Raw genomic sequence first — 18395 nt, 5'->3', positions numbered from 1 at the left:
AACGGGGTGAGTCTAGAGAAGTAAGGAAAGGGAATCCCAAACAAACCTGTGGAATGCACAAATAGGGAATTTCTTGGAAGATTCCCCAAGCTCATTTTGGACTCTAATCTTTGAACTTTAATTTATTTATTTATTTATCTAACTATTTATTTACTGGTTTTTCAAGACAGGGTTTCTCTGTTTTGGTTCCTATTCTGGATCTCGCTCTGTAGACCAGGCTGGCCTTGAACTCACAGAAATCCACCTGCCTCTGCCTCCTGAGTGCTGGGATTAAAGGCATGTGCCACCACCGCCCGGCTAATCTCTGAACTTTAAATCCATAGATAACTTGAATTTCAATTACATTGTGAAACAGAAGTATTATACAAGCACACCTTCTATAAAAGTATGATATAACATCTGTAATGGTCAACACACGCTCTAAAGTGGTAAATCCCAAAGTCTGTTTAGAAAAACAAGCATTTTTCAATGAGGTTCTTAACACAGCTCCAATCACAGCTATTATTTTCTTAGACCTCTTGAAATATAGGCAGATAAGTCTTACATGGTTGACATGGAAAAAAAGATTTGAGACATGGTGAAATGGGTAAGACGTGTAAGAACATTCAGCTTGATCTTACAGTTCAGCTAAAATCTGCTGTGTGGCTTCAGTTTTGTCTCCAGTGCCCAGTGGAGGAAAAAGCCAAAGGCGACCGACAGGCATCGGTGAAGCCAGCCATGACCATGTGACTGAATATCTTGGAATAACAACTCTGTCAAAAGTAGTCTATATTATTGTAAGCAGTGTTCTGCATGGTCAGCATGGTAGATGTAATCTGGGTAAAAAAAAAAAAAAAAATCTGTGTTTTCTGTTAAAGTTCCATTAGCAGCATAAGATGAGTGAGTGCCTACCCATGCAGCGATATTATGACTCCAGATACTTCATCCCACACCAAGCAGTGCTCCCAACACCATCACAGGAAAACATCAAAAGAAAATGCACAGCCCAATGACTAAAAAAGATCTGAGTAATGCAAAACAAGGATTATGTGACAATTCCTACTTTTGAACAAAATGTCTGGTGTCTTACTATTCATGAGCACAAAACAGTTAATTATAGTTACACCAGAAACTTTTAAGAAAAGTCTATTTGGGAGTTTTTCATGCTGGAAGACTAAAACAAGTAGAATGTCAGTGGTACAAGGGAGTCATTTGATGGTTGGCTGTATTTATTTGGCTTTGAAAGACTGTTGATTTTAACATTTGGTCATGTGGCAACATCTATCCAACTCATTACTAAATTAAACGAAGTATCAACTCCTGTGTTTTGTTTGTTTACATTTGAACATCCTCCCATATAGCCACCAATAAAATGTTAATATGTGGGGTGTTTTTGGTTTTGTTTTTTTCCATTTGGGCTATGGAACCTTCTTGTGGGTTATGTTGTGAACCCAGCACTATCTATTAGTCTTTGCTCTTAGTATCAGGGGCTGAAACTGGGGTCTCAAGAGCTATCCTCTGAACCTGTTTTCCAAATATCAAAGCAAAGTCTGGCAGAGGGGAGAAGCTGGGGAAGGTGTCAGGGGCAGGGCTTATAAAGTATGTTGTTCTATAGCAGAATGTTCTAAAAAGAACATACACTCTCTATTCAGAAACCATAGGCTTGAGGCCTAATTCATTAACTCTCAGCAGGATGTCTAACTTTAGAATTCCTCCGCTTACCTGTTAAATGAGAACTAAGAGTTGGCTCCAGAGAGTGTTGAGCTGGTAAAGTCCAAAGAGATATATGGACAAAGTACCAAGCATGGGCCCTGCTCGGTGAACCTTGGCTCTGCTTACTCTGGATGCTTCTGCCCGGCCTACCCTGGTTCGTTTCACATCTGCTAACCCACCATAGCTCAGGCCACCATGTTCTAAGGCTGTAACTTAAGATTTGGAGTGCTCTGCTCTCCTGTCTTCTACATCTCTGCAACATCTGTAGTGCGTCATCACACAGACAGGGCAACCTGCGCTTGCCCTGATCGCACGCCTGTTGCAGTTCTGGAAGATGATCCAACGCCAGAATATAATTCAAAAGCGCAAAGAAAATAGGCCGAAGGTCCAGATCATCACCCCAGGGGTGGCAGTGCGGAAAAGCTTCCTCTCTGAGGCTCCAGGGCCTGCACTGCACGGGGCTCATCTGCACATGAAGTGAAGGGTCTGACCACGGCGACTGTTCTGAAGGCAGAGGCCGCCTGGCGCGGGGCTCCGGGGAAACGGCGGCCCACGCGAGCCTCTCGCCCCCCGCGGCGGCGGAGGGCAGCCAGGACGGCCGCTCCCTGCAGGCCCGCACTCCCCGCAGGCCCTGGGACGTGGCGCGGCCTGCGCGGGCCGCTCACCCACCTTGCGCACGCGGCGGGCCGTGTAGAGCCCCATCCCGTCCTGGACCCGGGACGACTTCAGGGCGAACCTGTCTGGTACGTACATGCCCAGCATCCTCCGCCGCTCGGCCGCGCGCCCCGGGCGCCGCACGTGGAGATGGGGTGCGAGCCAGGGGCGGCCGGGAGGAGGAAATGAGCTCTGCTCCCAGAATCCCCACCTCCCTGCTCGGCTCCCCGCCGCCCGGCCCCTCCTCGGCCGGCCGGAGCGGCGGGGCGCCCGGGACACCGGGACACGCTGATTGGCCCAAAGTTGGCGGTGGCCGCTGGGAGCCCCAAACCGCAGGCCCCCCCAGAGCCTCCTGCCCTGAGGACGAGCCTGTGGCCACAGGAGTCCTCCTCACCATCTCTGCCTTTGGCAGAGGTTTCTGGAGTCTCCTCAAAGGCACAACGAAATGGACCTTGGTTCAGCCTTGGCATCTCCAAAACAGCCTTCTGCTGACCACAGCTGAGACCAACCCTGAAGGTCTGGGAAACCTTTGAATCTTAGTGGCTGTGTCATGTCCAGAGCTGAACTAATGAGCCGCCAACTAGTAGGCTCTAGTTCAAGCGGAAAGTTGGACATGAGTATTTAAGTAATATTTATGGTGAGATGTCCTCTGGAAAGTGATACTTTCCAAAGCTTGTGACTGCAAAGTCCTGTTACCAGATAGAGCCTGGGCTCTTGCATCCCATTCAACAAGGCTGGGCCACCAATCTTTAATTGACCAGTTACCCTGATTAGTTTTTCTGTCAACTTGACACACACTTGAGGGTCCTCTGGGAAATGGGAACTTAAATTTAAGAAAATGTCTCCATCAGATTGGTTTGTAGGAAGTCTGTGGGACATTTTCTTGATTAACGATTGGTGTCGGAGGGACCAACCCACTGTGGATGGTGCTGTCCCTGGGTCAGGTGATCCTAGGATGTATTTTTTTTAAAGCGAATTATAAGGAGCGAGCAGTGTTTTGCTATGGTCTCTGCCTCAGTCCCTGCTTCCAGGTTCCTGCCTTGAGTTCTTGCTCTAGCTTTCTTCAGTGATGGACCAAGATGGGAAACGTGAGCCAAAACATCCTTTCTTCCCCAAGTTTCTTTTGGTCAGAATGTTTTATCACAGCAAATAGAAAGCAAAGCAAAGTAGAACACCCGTTAAAAAAAGAAACAATCAAAGATTCCATTCAACGTGACTGCATTAGGAAGAGGATTAAATAGGGTGCAGGAATATTTGTGAAACACTGGTCAAAGTGTGGTTGCACCTACAGAGTCATCATTTCAACTGTCATCTTTCGTGCAGGGTAGTCTGAGAAGTTATCAGAACTTTGTAAACTCCATTCCTGGGAGAAAAGTTCTTCCTGTGGCCCAGGCTTCAGCCTTTCCTTCTCCACTTATGAGAGTGCCAGGGAAATCCTCAGGGTCCATTGTTTCAGTGGTCTGATAGGCAAAGGGAAGGGCACAGGATCTCTAGAACATACTAAGTACTGCCTTGGTCTGGTGTATTCTGTGAGTCTTTGGCCTTATTCTTCAGTTAGTGCTCTTTAACACTGTGATGTGCCCATGTGCTCCAGATCTACCTTGATACTTTTTGTTCTACATTTTGACTTGTAGGGATAAAGCAGTTACCCTGTCTTTGCCTCCAGGTTGGTGCTGGACAGTTGGTGGCATCTACTCGTACAAATGTAGAAACATTCTATGACTACGTTCACACCCAATGTAGATCCAAATCCTGCTGCATAAACTGTAGACAGCTAGGATAGGGCACAACATGAACACCACAGCTTCAATAGTTTCACACTATGGATGTTACCATCCAGCAGGGCGCACCTAGATCTCCATAAATGCATCTAGATATTATGGGCCCAAGTGAAAAGTCAGTGGTTTTTTAGAAGCAGCTTATACCTTGCCTGTTTTAAAACCTCCCAAGTCATCTGTATCTCCTTGTCAGAAATTTGGGTGCAGGTGGCACACTGTTGTATTAAGGAATGCAGTGATCTTATCAATGGGATGTTCTGAAGATCTATGACAATGATTCAGAAATATTGACAGCACTATGGAGAGATGATGCCTAAACTAAGCAAATGTGGACATCACACATGCACATATTTAAATGAAAAAAATTTGCAAGTGGTCAGGACTAAAATGAGTTACACAAAGAGGAAAACTGAGAGACAAATCAGTGGTCATATACCACAAAAGCTAGTGTTCAGTGTGTGCAATATGTGGTGACAGGAAGTCAAAGGAACATATGAGAAAACCGAGAGTAAAGTTTCATATATACTTGAGTGCCTACAAGTCTAGACGGTGTGTGTCCATAACCTAAAGTAGACACAATTGGTGAAGCATATAGTCAGCTAGGTTTTGAAAGCAGTTTTGGTTGACCCAGACATTCCAATGAGAAGAGGAGAAAACAATATAACAAAATTGCTTTAAATATTCATTTAATTCAGCCTGAAGAAATTTCTAACCGAACTTGTTGTTTGATATCATTTTAATTGGGCAAAGATGTGTTCCATTTGTTTATGCTGCAGAATATTGTTTTAACTGTGCAAAGGTGTGCTACATTTGTTTGTGCCACATTTCTCAATGATGGGATGATGTGTGTTTAAGTATGTAAAGATATGTAGCATTTGTTTCACCTGTCTGCCTAGGATTGGTTTAATAAACAGTTGAATGGTCAATAGCTAGGCAGAGGAAGGATGGGCAGGCCTGGAAGGCAGAGAGAATAAATAGAAGAGAAATGTGGGGCTCAAGGAAGAATGAGAGAAGAGAGAAGGAGAAGAAGGAGGGGGGCATGCCTGAGGCAAGAAACCAGGGAGCCAGCAACCAGCCAGACAGGAGAAGCAGTGGATGTAATATATAATATACAGAAAGAAAGAAAAGTAAAAAGTCCCGAGGCAAAGAAACAGGTGTAGTGGTATTGTGTTCCCCAAAATATTGTGCGCGCTAATAAATTAATCTAGGGTCACAGAACAGAACAGCCACAATATTAAACATAGAGGATAGGCAGTGGTAGCACACGCCTTTAATCCTAGCGTTCCAGAGACAGAGATCTACCTGGATCTCTATGTGTTCAAGGATACAGCCAAGCATGGTGACTCACGCCTTTAACCCAAGAAGTGAGCATTTAATCCCAGGGAGTGATGGCAGAAAGCAGAAAGATATATAAGGCGTGAAAACCAGAAACTAGTAGTATTTGGCTGGTTAAGCTTTCAGGCTTTGGAGCAACAGTTCAGCTGAGAGCCATTCGGATGAGGACACAGAAGCTTCCAGTCTGAGGAAACAGGATCAGCTGAGGAATTGGCAAGGTGAGGTTGCTGTGGCTTGTTCTGCTTCTCTGATCTTCCAGCATTCACCCCAATAACTGGCCTCAGGTTTAATTTTATTAACAAGACTCTTTAAGATTCATGCAACAAACAAGTTAATTTAAGTTAAAAGAGCTAGCCAGAAATGAACCTAAGGTAGGCCAAGCATTCATAACTAATAAGAAGTCTCTGGGTCATGATTTGGGAGCTGGTTGGTGGCCCAAAAAGAGAAAGCCTGGTACACAAACTCTCTAGGAGGAAAAACATCCTTGCAGAACTTATGACCAGGCTTCTGCTAGGCAAAATACTAAGTATGAATAGCACTACTGAACGTCTTTACAAACCAAAAGCATCTGTCAAGTCACACAACCAAAAATAGCAAACCTTTATGGTAGAATCATAGATGATGTCCTCAAAGATAGCTTACAAAGATCAAGCCCTCCTAAGACCCAAATCCATTCCCAGAGATGACAGACTGAAGACTTGAACAACGCCCCCACCTCCAATGACAGGTTATCTACATTTCCCTCTAATCGTGCTTTGGTGTACCCCAACCTGAAACTGCCTACTTAGCCTGACTACTTCCCTACTTCCACAACAACACTCATCAAGGACATACTGATCTCTCTCTCTCTCTCTCTCTCTCTCTCTCTCTCTCTCTCTCTCTCTCTCTCTCTCTCTCCCTTCCCCCCTACTCCTTCAGAAGCAGGCTGAAAATTTGATGACTAAGGTCTTTTCAACTGCTATAATTTAAATATGTAATATCTCCCCAAAACCCACGTGTTGAATACATGTCCCCCCCAGGGCAATGATCAATGATGGAGGCTTTGGGAAAATGATTACATCATGAAGATTCTGATCTAATCAATGGATTCATCCATAGATGTGTTCATTATCTAATACCACTATTGGAAGCTGGTAGAGGTTAGAAGGTAGAGCCTTGTTGGACAAAGTGGGTCATTAGGGGCATTCTCTTATAGGACATATTTGTCTATGGTCCCTCTCCATCTTTCTCCGATTACTGGATGCCAAGGTGAGCAGCCTTTCTCTACCATACCCTTCACACCAAGAAGCCTCTGTGTTGCCACAGCACATGAAAGCAATGGAGCCAGCTCTCTACCCACTGGAGCCTCTGAGCCCATGAGACAAAATAAACCTTGCCTGCCTTAGTTGGCTTTCTCCATTGTTTGGTTTTAGTGGTGCAAAGTAGCTAACACATCAGGATAAACACTAAGATACGCTGGTCAGTTTTTCTTTTCTCTTTTTTGTTTATTCGAGACAGGGTTTCTCTGTGTAGTTTTGGTGCCTGTCCTGAATCTCACTTTGTAAACCAGGCTGGCCTCAAACTCACAGAGATCTGCCTGGCTCTGCTTCCCGAGTGTTGGGATTAAAGGTGTGCACCACAACCACCCGGCCACTGGTCAGTTTTTCAACTCACTTCACTCAACTGTGTCCAACAGAAGAATAACATTGCTTTCTCCAGGAGAACCTATAAGATAAGGCCTTGTCTTTCCAGAATTTCTCTGAACTCAGCAGATATTTGGCCTGTTTACAACTGCAGTCTAGCTCATTTATGAATTCATGATCCACAGAAGCGATAATATTTGAAAGCATGTGAAATTCACCAAAAAGGCAGGACTAATGTTCTTGCATGGATTTCCCCCTTTCCCTTATTAAAACAAAAGAGTGACTTGAGTTCTGAATTATTTTAAAATCAAAGGGTGCTGCCTTACCCAACTGCATTAACTACATCCTTGACTGACACAACTTACAGAAGATGTGTTGTGGCTCACAGTTTGAGTGGGTTTAGTGATTCATGGAGAGAAGGCATGGTAGATCACCCAGTTCAAATAATAGTAATCCTGGAAGCAGAAAGACAAAAGACAGCCAGGAATAATACAGCCACAAGAACCTGCCCCCAGAGGCCTACTTCCTTAAGCATGAGCCCCCTTCTGAATTTACAGAACCTTCCACAATAGAGCCCCCATTTTCATACAAAGCCAATAATGAACAGATGGGGTTTGTTACATATTCAAACCATAGCACAGATCATTCTAAAGAAGTAAGGAGTTTTCTAGAACCATCTGAATCCATGTAGACACAATACAGTACTGTCTTACTAGTTACATAGCACAGAGCAAGACCAACTTTTCCCTTAGAAAATGTTATCTAAAAAAAACACCATAGTTGAGTGCTAATGTTTTAGTGAAAACTCCATTAAAGGACACAGCCATAGCCAACGATATATTCCTCAGGGAATTGGGCAGGAAAAGGCCTCTTCTGCCATTTGATTCTTCTTGTGTTTGGCAGCTTGAAGTTTCAGATGCCCGTTTATTACCAGACAGGTAAGTAGCTGATTCCATCACAATAGACTGTGAAAGATCATAGTAAATTTAACATTGCTTAAAGATCATTAACTTTATAGTTTATCTTTGTTGTTTCTACTTACAAATGAACACTGAGTGAGCATGTTTTCTATACCTATTGAGAACAATATTTTTTGTCTCAGCCTCAGAGGTGAGTTTAAGATGATAATGTTTGTAAATGTTGGAATCCTATGTTTTTAAAGAATACTTCAAAATGCATGTAAAACACAAAGATAGGCAGGCAGATAGGCAGCAGACAGACAGGCAGGCAGACAGACAGATGATATTTTCAATGCAGTTACCCCACATGGCAGGATAATGTATACCATAGATGCCAAAGACTATCTAAAAGAAACTCAGTGCTATACAAAGTAATACTGCCATTCAAGTTGTTGGTCAGTAGTATCCAAGAGACATCCAAAACAAGACATCTGCTGTGGGATGGTCTGTATGTCAAGTATGTTGCTGATTGGTCAATAAATCACTGATTGGTCAGTGGCTAGGCAGGAAGTATAGGAGGGACAAGGAGGAGAATAAAGCTGGGAAGTGGAAGGCTGAGTCAGAGAGACACTGCCAGCCGCCACAATGACAAACAGCATGTGAAGATGCCGGTAAGCCACGAGCCATGTGGCAAGGCATAGATTAATGGAAATGGATTAATTTAAGCTGTAAGAACAGTTAGCAAGAAGCCTGCCATGGCCATACAGTTTGTAACCAATATAAGTCTCTGTGTTTACTTGGTTGGGTCTGAGCCGCTGTGGGACTGGCAGGTGAGAGAGATTTGTCCTGACTGTGGGTCAGGCAGGAAAACTCTAGCTACAGACATCTTACTGTATTGCTCTTGGTTACCTACCAAAACATGAAGGTAACACCCTATTGCTGGAAACACAACACATTTTGGTCACAGGTTTGGAGGAATCAAGCTGGAACTGGCATAAAAACCCTCTCCCTGGGAGTACTCATAGTGTTGGGAGGTGCTATTCGTGTGGCCAACAGAGAAAAAGTATCAATTGTCCTACCCACTGTAAAGCTTATGAACTGCACCAATGACAGGACCAGCAAGATACCCTCAATGATGCAATAGTGGCAATTGGGACAACCAATAGCTGTCTAATTGAACCTAAAGCCCACTCAGTTGGAGGGAATTCATGTCTGAGATTTCCTAAGCTCTAGAGGAGAGCCTACTACTACTACTACTGTATTTCTGAAGTAAGATTGTTTCTAACTGCAGTCAGGAAAATACTCATCCTTATACCCATAGGTTAAGTGCAGCTCCCACATCTTATCAAAGAAGCTTCTTTTTGCAGTAGATGGAGACTACTAGAAACCCAGCACCTGTTAAATGCAGAGAACAAGTGACCATGGGATGCCAAACTCCAAATGAGATATTTATAACTCCTGTACCTAAGACTCAGGGGACATAGCAGAAAAGGGAGTGGATAGAGTGTAGAATCCTAAGGACCAGAACAATTCCTTGGTGATAGTTTCTTCTGGACAGGACAAGTATGTTGCTCTCATGAACTCTCAACAGTAAGGATACCTGCACAAGATTTAAAAAAAAAACCATACCAGTCAACTCACCACAAGGACGCAGCCCTAAATAAAGAACCACACACAGGTAGTCAATACTGCTGTGGGAGGGAGAACCACTTTTAGCTTTTGTTTTTGTTCCTTTTGTTGTTGTTGTTTTTCAGGGACAAGACCAAAATCCTGAACTCACACAAATAGGTCAACACTAATGGATAATTCTATGTATAGAAGAAGAGATCATTAATTAGAGAGGGGCATGGTCAGAAGGACAGTGGAGGAGTTGGAGGAGGAAGGGGAGGGATGGTGCAAATACTGTGTATGCATGCATGAAAGCCAAAAATATCTTTTCACTTATGCAATAATGTTTTAAATTATTTTTATTTATTATTTGACAAGTTTATATATGTATGTGATGTATTTTAATCATATATATAAAACCTTTCACTCTCCCTGCAGGAGCATCTACAGCTAGCCCAGCAGCCAATGGGAGCCTCGATGCAGAAAAACCATACCAGAGAACTGTAGTCACAAGCACCTATAGCCTAGACCACTGAGGCAAATAGACATCACTGATGAGAAGTATAGTAAAGAAACAAAGAAATCATAACACATAATACCCACTAAAAACCAAAGCACACCATACGCTACCACAAAGTCCACACACAGAATAAAAGTCTCTGTAGGAAAAAAAAAATGGGAAAGACAGCTGCTATCCTTAATGTACAGATATCAACACAGGTGCACAAGAAACATAAAATATCAAGGAGTCATGAAAACTAGTAATTCTCTAGTCACAAAACCCCAAAGAGAAAATGTACAAACCTCCTGAAAAGATAACCAAAATAATAAATCTTCAGGAAGTTCAGCAAGTGATAAGAGAATATAGACAATGAAATTTGGAAAAGAGTTTAAGATCAGACTGAGAAATCTAACAGAGATGGAAGTCTTGGTGGAGTGGGGGGGAGATGGGAGGAAGACTGTGACAGCTGTGGGCAATCATTGAGTGACCAAATATTCACAATACCGAAATTCCACAGAAAAGCTGTAGAAAGAAATAGAAAATACGTTTAATGAAATGATAACAAAAAACTTCCCAAGTCTGGAGAAAGAGATGGGCATCCAGATTCATGACACTCACAGAAGGTCAATTAGAGTCAAATCAAAGAGGTGGTCCTGTCAAGCTGACAGGAGCTGAGATCACCTAGGGGATGGGCCTCCAAGCAGACCTGTGTGAGATTATTTAGCCTCTGGTGATGCCTGTGAACTGTAAGCCACCCTAATTAGTTTTCCTTTATAAGGGTTGCCATGGTTAAGGTTTCTCTTCACAGTAATAGAAACTCTTAAGACAAATACTAAGGATGTGTTGACTGAAAATAAAGGGCCAGAAAACAAGTCCCACACTAACAGAAATGCAGAGGAGCAGGAAAAGCTTGTATCCAGGATGACACACCCCAAAGAAATAGTCTTCAAAATTGTAATACAGACAAGGTTGTTATTAATATATAATGATAAAAATAATGAGTTCAACAAGAAGACATAACAACTGTATACACATATACAGCCAAAAAGGACTGAAAGGGGGAAGTGGGCTTTACTCAGACTATACTAATTGTCCCTAGAAGACAATTTAAGAAGAAATAGCAGGAAAGTATGGAGGTGATTATCTCAACAAGAAGGACCCAGGAACAGTATCCAGAATGCAAGCCAGAGTTCACTTACCAGATTCTCAGCTTCGGGGGACTCCCCTCCAGAACACTGTCCAGTACTGAAGCATGCACATCCTTCTCATTAACTCAACTGAATGTTCTTCAGGACAGACCACCCTTTCATCCATAAAACAAGTCTCCAACACTTGAAAAACAAAATCGATCATGGAATAAAATTACAAATCAAAGGCAAAAGGGACTACGGAAATTTTATAGTTACTTGGAATTATACATCAAAACCAAAATTAAAGGGTCACTTCATTCAGAATGATAATTATCAGAAAGACTTAAAGTTGGCCAGGTACATGCCTTTAATCTCAGCACTTGAGAGACAGGGCGAAGCTCTCCAGGAGGTTAAGGCCAGCCTGGGCTACATAGTGAGGCACAGTCTGAAAACAAAGACTGAGTGAGAATAACAAATAGAGGGTTGGTGATAGCTCATGGGGTAAAAGCGCAAACCTGATGACCTGAGTCTAATCTCCAGAACCCACAGAAAAGTGGAATGAGAGACTAACTCGATGAAGTTTCTCTGACCCCCACATGTACACAGTATCATGCACCCCTATGCACACACACACACACACACACACACACACACACACACACACTCAAAAAATAATAAGAGCAATAATTTTTTAAATTGCTAGTTAGTGCTGGCAATGACATGAAGAAAGTAGTCTGCACACACTGTAGGCTAGAATGTAAATTAATACTACCCTTGTAGAAAACAGGTTGCTGTTTCCAAAGTACAAGAAATAGAATTTCCATATGATTTAGCAGTTCTATGCTGCATACCCAAAGAAACTGAACCCAAACTATGTTCAAACAAACAAACAAAAACCTTCTCCCAGATGATAACCAATATATAAAATTAATCTAGGAATCCACTGATGGATGAAAGGATACGGAAAATATGAAACATTAGACAGTGGAATACTACTTAGCCATAAAAAGCACAAACTCCTATCTTTTGCAGCAATGTGGGTGAGCTTGTAGGAAGTTACATCAAGTGAAATGACACAGGCATAGAAAGACAAGCACTGTTCTCTCTTACACTGTCAGTGCCATGGAAGGAGAGCACACCAGGACAATTACAAGGGATGACGGAAGCAGTTATAAAGGGAGGGTAGTTAAGAAGAATAGTGTTGTCTTAAACAAGACAAATGATTTGTGTTGTATGGAAGAATAAAGAACTGTGGTTGCAATGATAAATTGTGTATTTCAAGAATAGTAGGAATTAAACATTTCCCCCCAAAATGGCAATTTTTTGAAGTATGTATGATTGCTACCCTGATCATCCATGTACATAATACATATCTATTAACGTTTTTTAATTAAGACAAAAATAATATACAGCACATAAGGCAATATATTGTTCAAAAGAACTTCTATCATCCTATGTGCCACTAAAAGCTGTAAGCAGCACATGCTCAGGTTCATTACCTACTGTATTTATTTACTTATTTGGTTTTTTTGAAAAAGGTTTACAAATAGCCCTGCCTTGCCTCACTTTGGATCTTACTACTTGTACCATGTTTCAGTGAAGTTAGTTTTAATGATTTATCAGTTTAACACTTTGGAATAGCTTGGTGCTTGTATTCTTTAGCTAGTTATGAATGTAAATGCTTTCCACACTAAAACAAACAAAGTAGTTAACTACCCCCAACAGAACTAAACACATTTTCATGTGAAGTTTTTCTTCAGTCTGGTTCCTAACGTAGATAAATGCCCACTAAGCAGTAACTCCTGTAGAGTTCCATCACATGTATACTACACTAATATCTAGGAAAGGGATTAAAGTCAACATCAGAAGGTACCGTAGTGACTTTCAGAAAAGGAGCAGCTACAGATGAGTTAATATGAGGTGGATCTTGTGAGCCATTTTGCTAATTTAATTTGGACTCCAGTGTTCAGTAGTTTACACACACACCCTTTCCTCTTACTACCTGCTTTCCTATTTCCTGCCAGTCTCCCAGAGCTCCAGTGTGGTGTTGTATGCTGCAAGAAATATTTTATGCACAATGCTCTTTAAGGCTCTCTCAGTGGGGGAATGTGGAGGTTTGTAATTCTGCAGCTCTTTATCTTTCCATGGGAAATGAAAACTGATATCTGAAAGTAGCAACTTGCAGTAAAATATTATTTTTCTTTTTTTCCTGGTATTTCTAAGTAGCAACAGTTTCAAATACTTTATTACAGATAATCCTTACCAATTTAAATATCCAAGTTTTCAATAAAACATGCCTTATGAAAACTAAATACCTTTGCAAATGTAATTCTGAATTTTGCCTTCAGAGGTCCCAACACATTCCTCCATTTCATTCAGAGTTACAAAGTGTGGATCTGAGGAGGGAACTTGGCTCATGAAATTTAAAATGATTATCAGGTGGCAGGATTTATAAAATATTCTTAATGCTTGCGACTGCATAGTAGCTATGAGTCTTTCAAAGTCAGGGCTTTAAAAATACTTGCAACAAAATTAAATTTAAAAGAAATCATCAATTTTACCAGATTTGAAGCTTTTTAAATATTTTCTAAATTCAGTGTCTCATGTATCCCAGGCTGGCCTCAAATGCATTCACTATATGGCCAAGGATGGCCTCGGACTTCTGATCCTCCTGCTTCTACCGCCCAAGTTCAGAGAATACAGGTGTGTGCCAGTGTGCCACACACCCAGTTTCTGTGGTTCAGGAGATTTTGAACTGAGCGCCTTGTGCACAAAGCAGTCTACCAACTGAGCTATATCACAAGCTCTCCTTTAAGTTCACCTTTAACAACAGCCTTGATAAAGAAGGGTTTATCTATTTATTCAAAAATATTCATCCAAACCAAAATCACTTTTTGTAAAAGATAAAGACTTTATTTCACCCACTAATTAGTTGTAAACTGAAACTTGAATCTGCAATTAGGTATTGCCTAATGCAGAGAGCAAAAGAACCATGTCATTCTATGGAACATATTTAGATGTTAGCATACGATCATAATGCTGGTTCCAAGAAGAAAAAAATAGAATAAATAGTAGATGCCCAAAAAACTGTTCAATTATTGTTCTCACAAAATTCAATAGTCAAAATTTGAACTTGGACATTCTGTGACACAATTTCAACAGGTTTCAGTCTTCTCATTTTCCTCCAGAGAGTTAGTTTCATGTGCATTTGTGTTTGCAATTCTCCTTGTTCATCAAAAGCCTCAGTTTTGAATTGTCCATTCTTCTCCTACTTCCTCCCTCACTAATAGTGTTACCCACAGAACATTAGGGGTACACTGTGTTAGAGCTTTTTCCCCTTGAGTGTGCTGTAGAGGTCACTGCTTGGACAGCATTGCTGAAGTGCCTTGACCCCTCCTCTCTAGAAACTTGAATACATGCACATACTAACTGGATGTTCCCAAATCCACACCCCAGAGGCTGCCACAATCAGGTTCCCTACTTTTTTGGACTTACTTCCCACTATTCTTTCAGATCCCTCATCCAACTGAACTCAATTATTCTCTCCCCATTGAACCCAATTAAATGCCATGGTCACGCTTGGATTTCCATTACTTTACATGCTTTCTTCTTCTGGACTCCTTGGAGAACTGTGCGTGCTCTGTCTCTGTCTCTCTGTCTCTCTCTCTCTCTCTCACACACACACACATACACACACACACACACACACACACACACTTTTGAATTTTTTTTAACCTAGGATACTTCCAAGTAAAAAGAAGGGGGAAACAGCAGAAGAAAACAAAGGGAAGAAAGCATGAGGAAAAAACTCAAAACACAGTACTAGTTACAACTGATGTCAATATAAGATAATATAGTAGCGATGAAAACAACACCTGTCCATCAAGTGTGCCACCCTGGTTAGGTCACTGGTTCTCTTCTGGGTGGCTTTACATGCATGCATATACAGGCCGAACCCACTGGGCTCAATAACTTAAAAAACAAAGCAAATACATGAAAATTTGGAGAACATAGAGGAGCTTCTGTGAACAGTTGAAGGAAAGGGATTAGCAGTGGATTTGATCAAAACACATTGTGTACAAGTATGAAATCCTCAAATAACAAAAATATATTTAAAGACTAAGTGACTACATAATCTTCATATATGCTGCGATATGTGTGAAACCAGGACAGCATGCTGTGATAGGAGACAACCACAAAAAGGCAACTTCTAATAACTTTGTTCAGCCTCTTGAGATAGTCTTACTGTGTACCCTGAGAAGACCTAGAAAATACTATGCAGCCCAGGTTTAGGGAAACCTTGGTGAATCCTGTGGTTATAGAGCATGCTCATTTTCAAACTTTTTTTTTTTTTTTTTTTTGGTTTTTCGAGACAGGGTTTCTCGGTGTAGCTTTGTGCCTTTCCTGGATCTCGCTCTGTAGACCAGGCTGGCCTCGAACTCACAAAGATCCGCCTGCCTCTGCCTCCCGAGCGCTGGGACTAAAGGCGTGCACCACCACCACCAGGCTCATTTTCAAACTTTTACAAAGCATTCATTTCATTCACAAAAGGTTTGTTCACATGACCCAATTGTCTCTCAAAGGAAAGGCTCCACCTCCCAATACCATCACTTTGGTTTTTATTTCAACATATTAATTTTATGGGAGCATGCCGTGACTATCCCAGAAGCAAAGCAACCATCTTGAGGAGTTCAGCTGTGCCTCCTTGCAAAAACATTATCCAGGATGGGCTTGTTGACTGTTTACGTCCCCTTTTGGACTATGGGGAGGGTCATTAAACCTTCACCTGAGTATCCAGCTGCTCCCTCACACCTATGTCATAATTGCACATGACCTGAAGAAGGGCTAGAACATCTAGGGGGGACAACTACAGGAAGCAGGGGTTCCATCTATGCAGCTGTGGGGACGCCCCCATCCCTGCTAGGTAAAGCCTTTTCAGTTATGGCGTGCTGGGGGAGGAGCAGCCACACTCCCATAGGAAGCCCCTCATCTATGCTCTATAGGGAGATCCAACAAACTCATTGATTCCCAGGGTAAACATTGGTGGAAGTACACTTTGGTTTGTTTTGGGGACACTAGGATTAGGAGTAGACCTTCTCCTGGGAAGAAATGTTATCAACAGAGCACAAACATTCAGCTTATAGCCATAGTAGAGACAACATTCTTAAAGAATAAGGATGAATTAGTATTTGAAAAATATTACCTAAAATTGAACAATTTTACTCAGAAGAGAAGAGGCAGGGCGGGAGTTATTTGTGAAGTGTCCTTGGTTTAACTTCAATACAATTAGTCTTTGATTCATGTGGGATACTCTGAGAGTCCAACCCCTACCTTTCCCATCTTTTCTAAGGTTCTTAGGTGGAGGAGAGAGGGATAAGAAAATGTCAGATAGAATGAGAGACCTAAACAACGAGAAGAAAGACAGAAACAGGATAGCTTCGGGAGGGCCTGGGTCAATACCTAACAGCCTCGTCCTTTACTGAAAAGGGCTTTTTATACTATGTCAAGGGGAGAGGCAAAAGACTGCCCCCTTGCAAGGTCGAAGCACACCACACATCCACATGTAGACCCTTTCAAACACCTGGTAACCATGCCCGTGGTCAAATCATTACATTGTGCAGGCCTGTTGGGCAAAGCAAGCTCAGATTCTCTTACCCTGAGTAAGTTCTTATTAGGAAACCTCTGTGGGCTCCCACAGATTAAAAAATAGTCAACTTAGAACAAGGGAATCCGTGGCTGATATGTAGAACTGTATTGTATTGCAAAATAAATTAATAAAAAAAAAAAAGAAAAAAAAAAAAAAGAAAAAAAAAATAGTCAACTTACACATACCACAATTTAAGGTATCATAAGTCATTAATTATCTATGATCACATACACGGGGATGGAGGGGGGCTCACATTCAGCATCATGTAGTAACTGTTGCATGGGTGGTTTATAAAAATAGCTTGGGACTCAGGCTAGGGAAGCAGATCAGTTTCTTTCTCAACAGTCATCAGAGAAGTTTCCTCCTGCAGTAGACAGGAACAAATACAGATACCCACAGCTGCACAAGGTACAAAAGAGTGAGAGATCATGGAACACTCTAAATGGAATGTCTCCATCAAATCAGGGACTCGGGGAACCCTGCAGAAGAGGGCAAAAAGATGTAAGAGCCAGAGAGGATGGAGGACACCAAGAAAAAAAAAAGGCCCTCTAGATCAACATGATCCAAGCACATATGAACTCACAGACACTGATGCAGCATGCACTGGGCCTGCATGGGTCTGCACCAGTTGAGGCCCTAGAACTGAAAGGAGAAGTGGAACATGCCCCCATCCATAACCCAGATGCAATCTCCAATTGATAGCTACTTGCAACTGAAAATTTACCTTTCTCTAGAAGAGTATCACTGCGAAAACAAAACTACTCTTAAATGTAGGCCGCATGTCCAGCTGTAGATGGACAATAGAAAATGAACTCAATGGCATCTTTGGAGGTTTCTTGTTTCATAATGTCATGTCAGAGCTCTTCCTTTTTATTAAAATATTTTTATCTTATTATTTTTTAAATAATAAATAATATATGTATTTAAATAATATATTTTTAAATTTTATATATACATACACACACACACACACACACACACACACACACACACACACACACACACACATTTCTTCTCTTTTTACCCTACAGGTCCTTTGTGTATATATTATGACTTCCAGTTTAGTGTTCTCATGGTATCACTGGGTGTGTGAATGAGTAGGTCTCTGTTTCTTGTGCCTTCTCTTGAGTTCTTTCCTTTGGTTTGTTTGTTGTGTACAGTTCTGATGTGTTAGTTTCTGCTTTATCTTATTTAATTATCCCATGGAAGCCTGTTCATTTCCTAATGAGAGACAGAATGGGGGTGGGCCTGGATAGGAGGGGAGTTAGAGAGGACCTGGAAGGAGTAGAGGGAAGGAAAACTATAGACAGGATATATTACATGAGGAAAAAATCCATTTTCAACAGAAGAAAAAAAAAGCCCCACACATAAAAAAGAAAAAAGAAAAGAAATACAGTAGACTGAAAAAAAAATTGTATGCTAACATAGCATGAATTCTTAATGCATATGTCATGACTATTGATGTATACTTGTACAATGTAAAACTTCTTTTTAATATTTATCTCAGAGATTTACAAGAATAGATTGA

General features: G+C 41.6%; 1 protein-coding gene across 3 annotated transcripts in view; it reads right to left on the bottom strand.

Moving 5' to 3' along the window:
- The window catches only part of Prdm5 (PR/SET domain 5), a 168642-nt gene extending 165571 nt beyond the window's left edge, over positions 1-3071 (bottom strand). Inside the window, exon 1 of one of the 3 annotated variants that reach the window (XR_008214342.1) lies at positions 2362-3071. Coding sequence is in view for 1 of the 3 variants with exons in the window: in XM_052720226.1 (XP_052576186.1) it covers positions 2362-2454 (93 nt within the window). In the remaining 2 variants the exon portion in view is untranslated. Of the gene's footprint in view, positions 1-1701; positions 1863-2361 lie in introns of those variants that run through there. The other 2 variants (XM_052720226.1, XM_052720228.1) reach the window with 2 other exon arrangements.
- Between the last annotated feature and the right edge of the window lie 15324 nt (positions 3072-18395).

This window comes from Peromyscus californicus, unplaced genomic scaffold, assembly GCF_007827085.1.
Source record: "Peromyscus californicus insignis strain IS unplaced genomic scaffold, ASM782708v3 Scaffold_6__1_contigs__length_162567912, whole genome shotgun sequence".
Taxonomy (NCBI): domain Eukaryota; kingdom Metazoa; phylum Chordata; class Mammalia; order Rodentia; family Cricetidae; genus Peromyscus; species Peromyscus californicus.
Note: the sequence above shows the minus strand (reverse complement) of the source record. Positions and strands in the feature narration are given on the sequence as shown.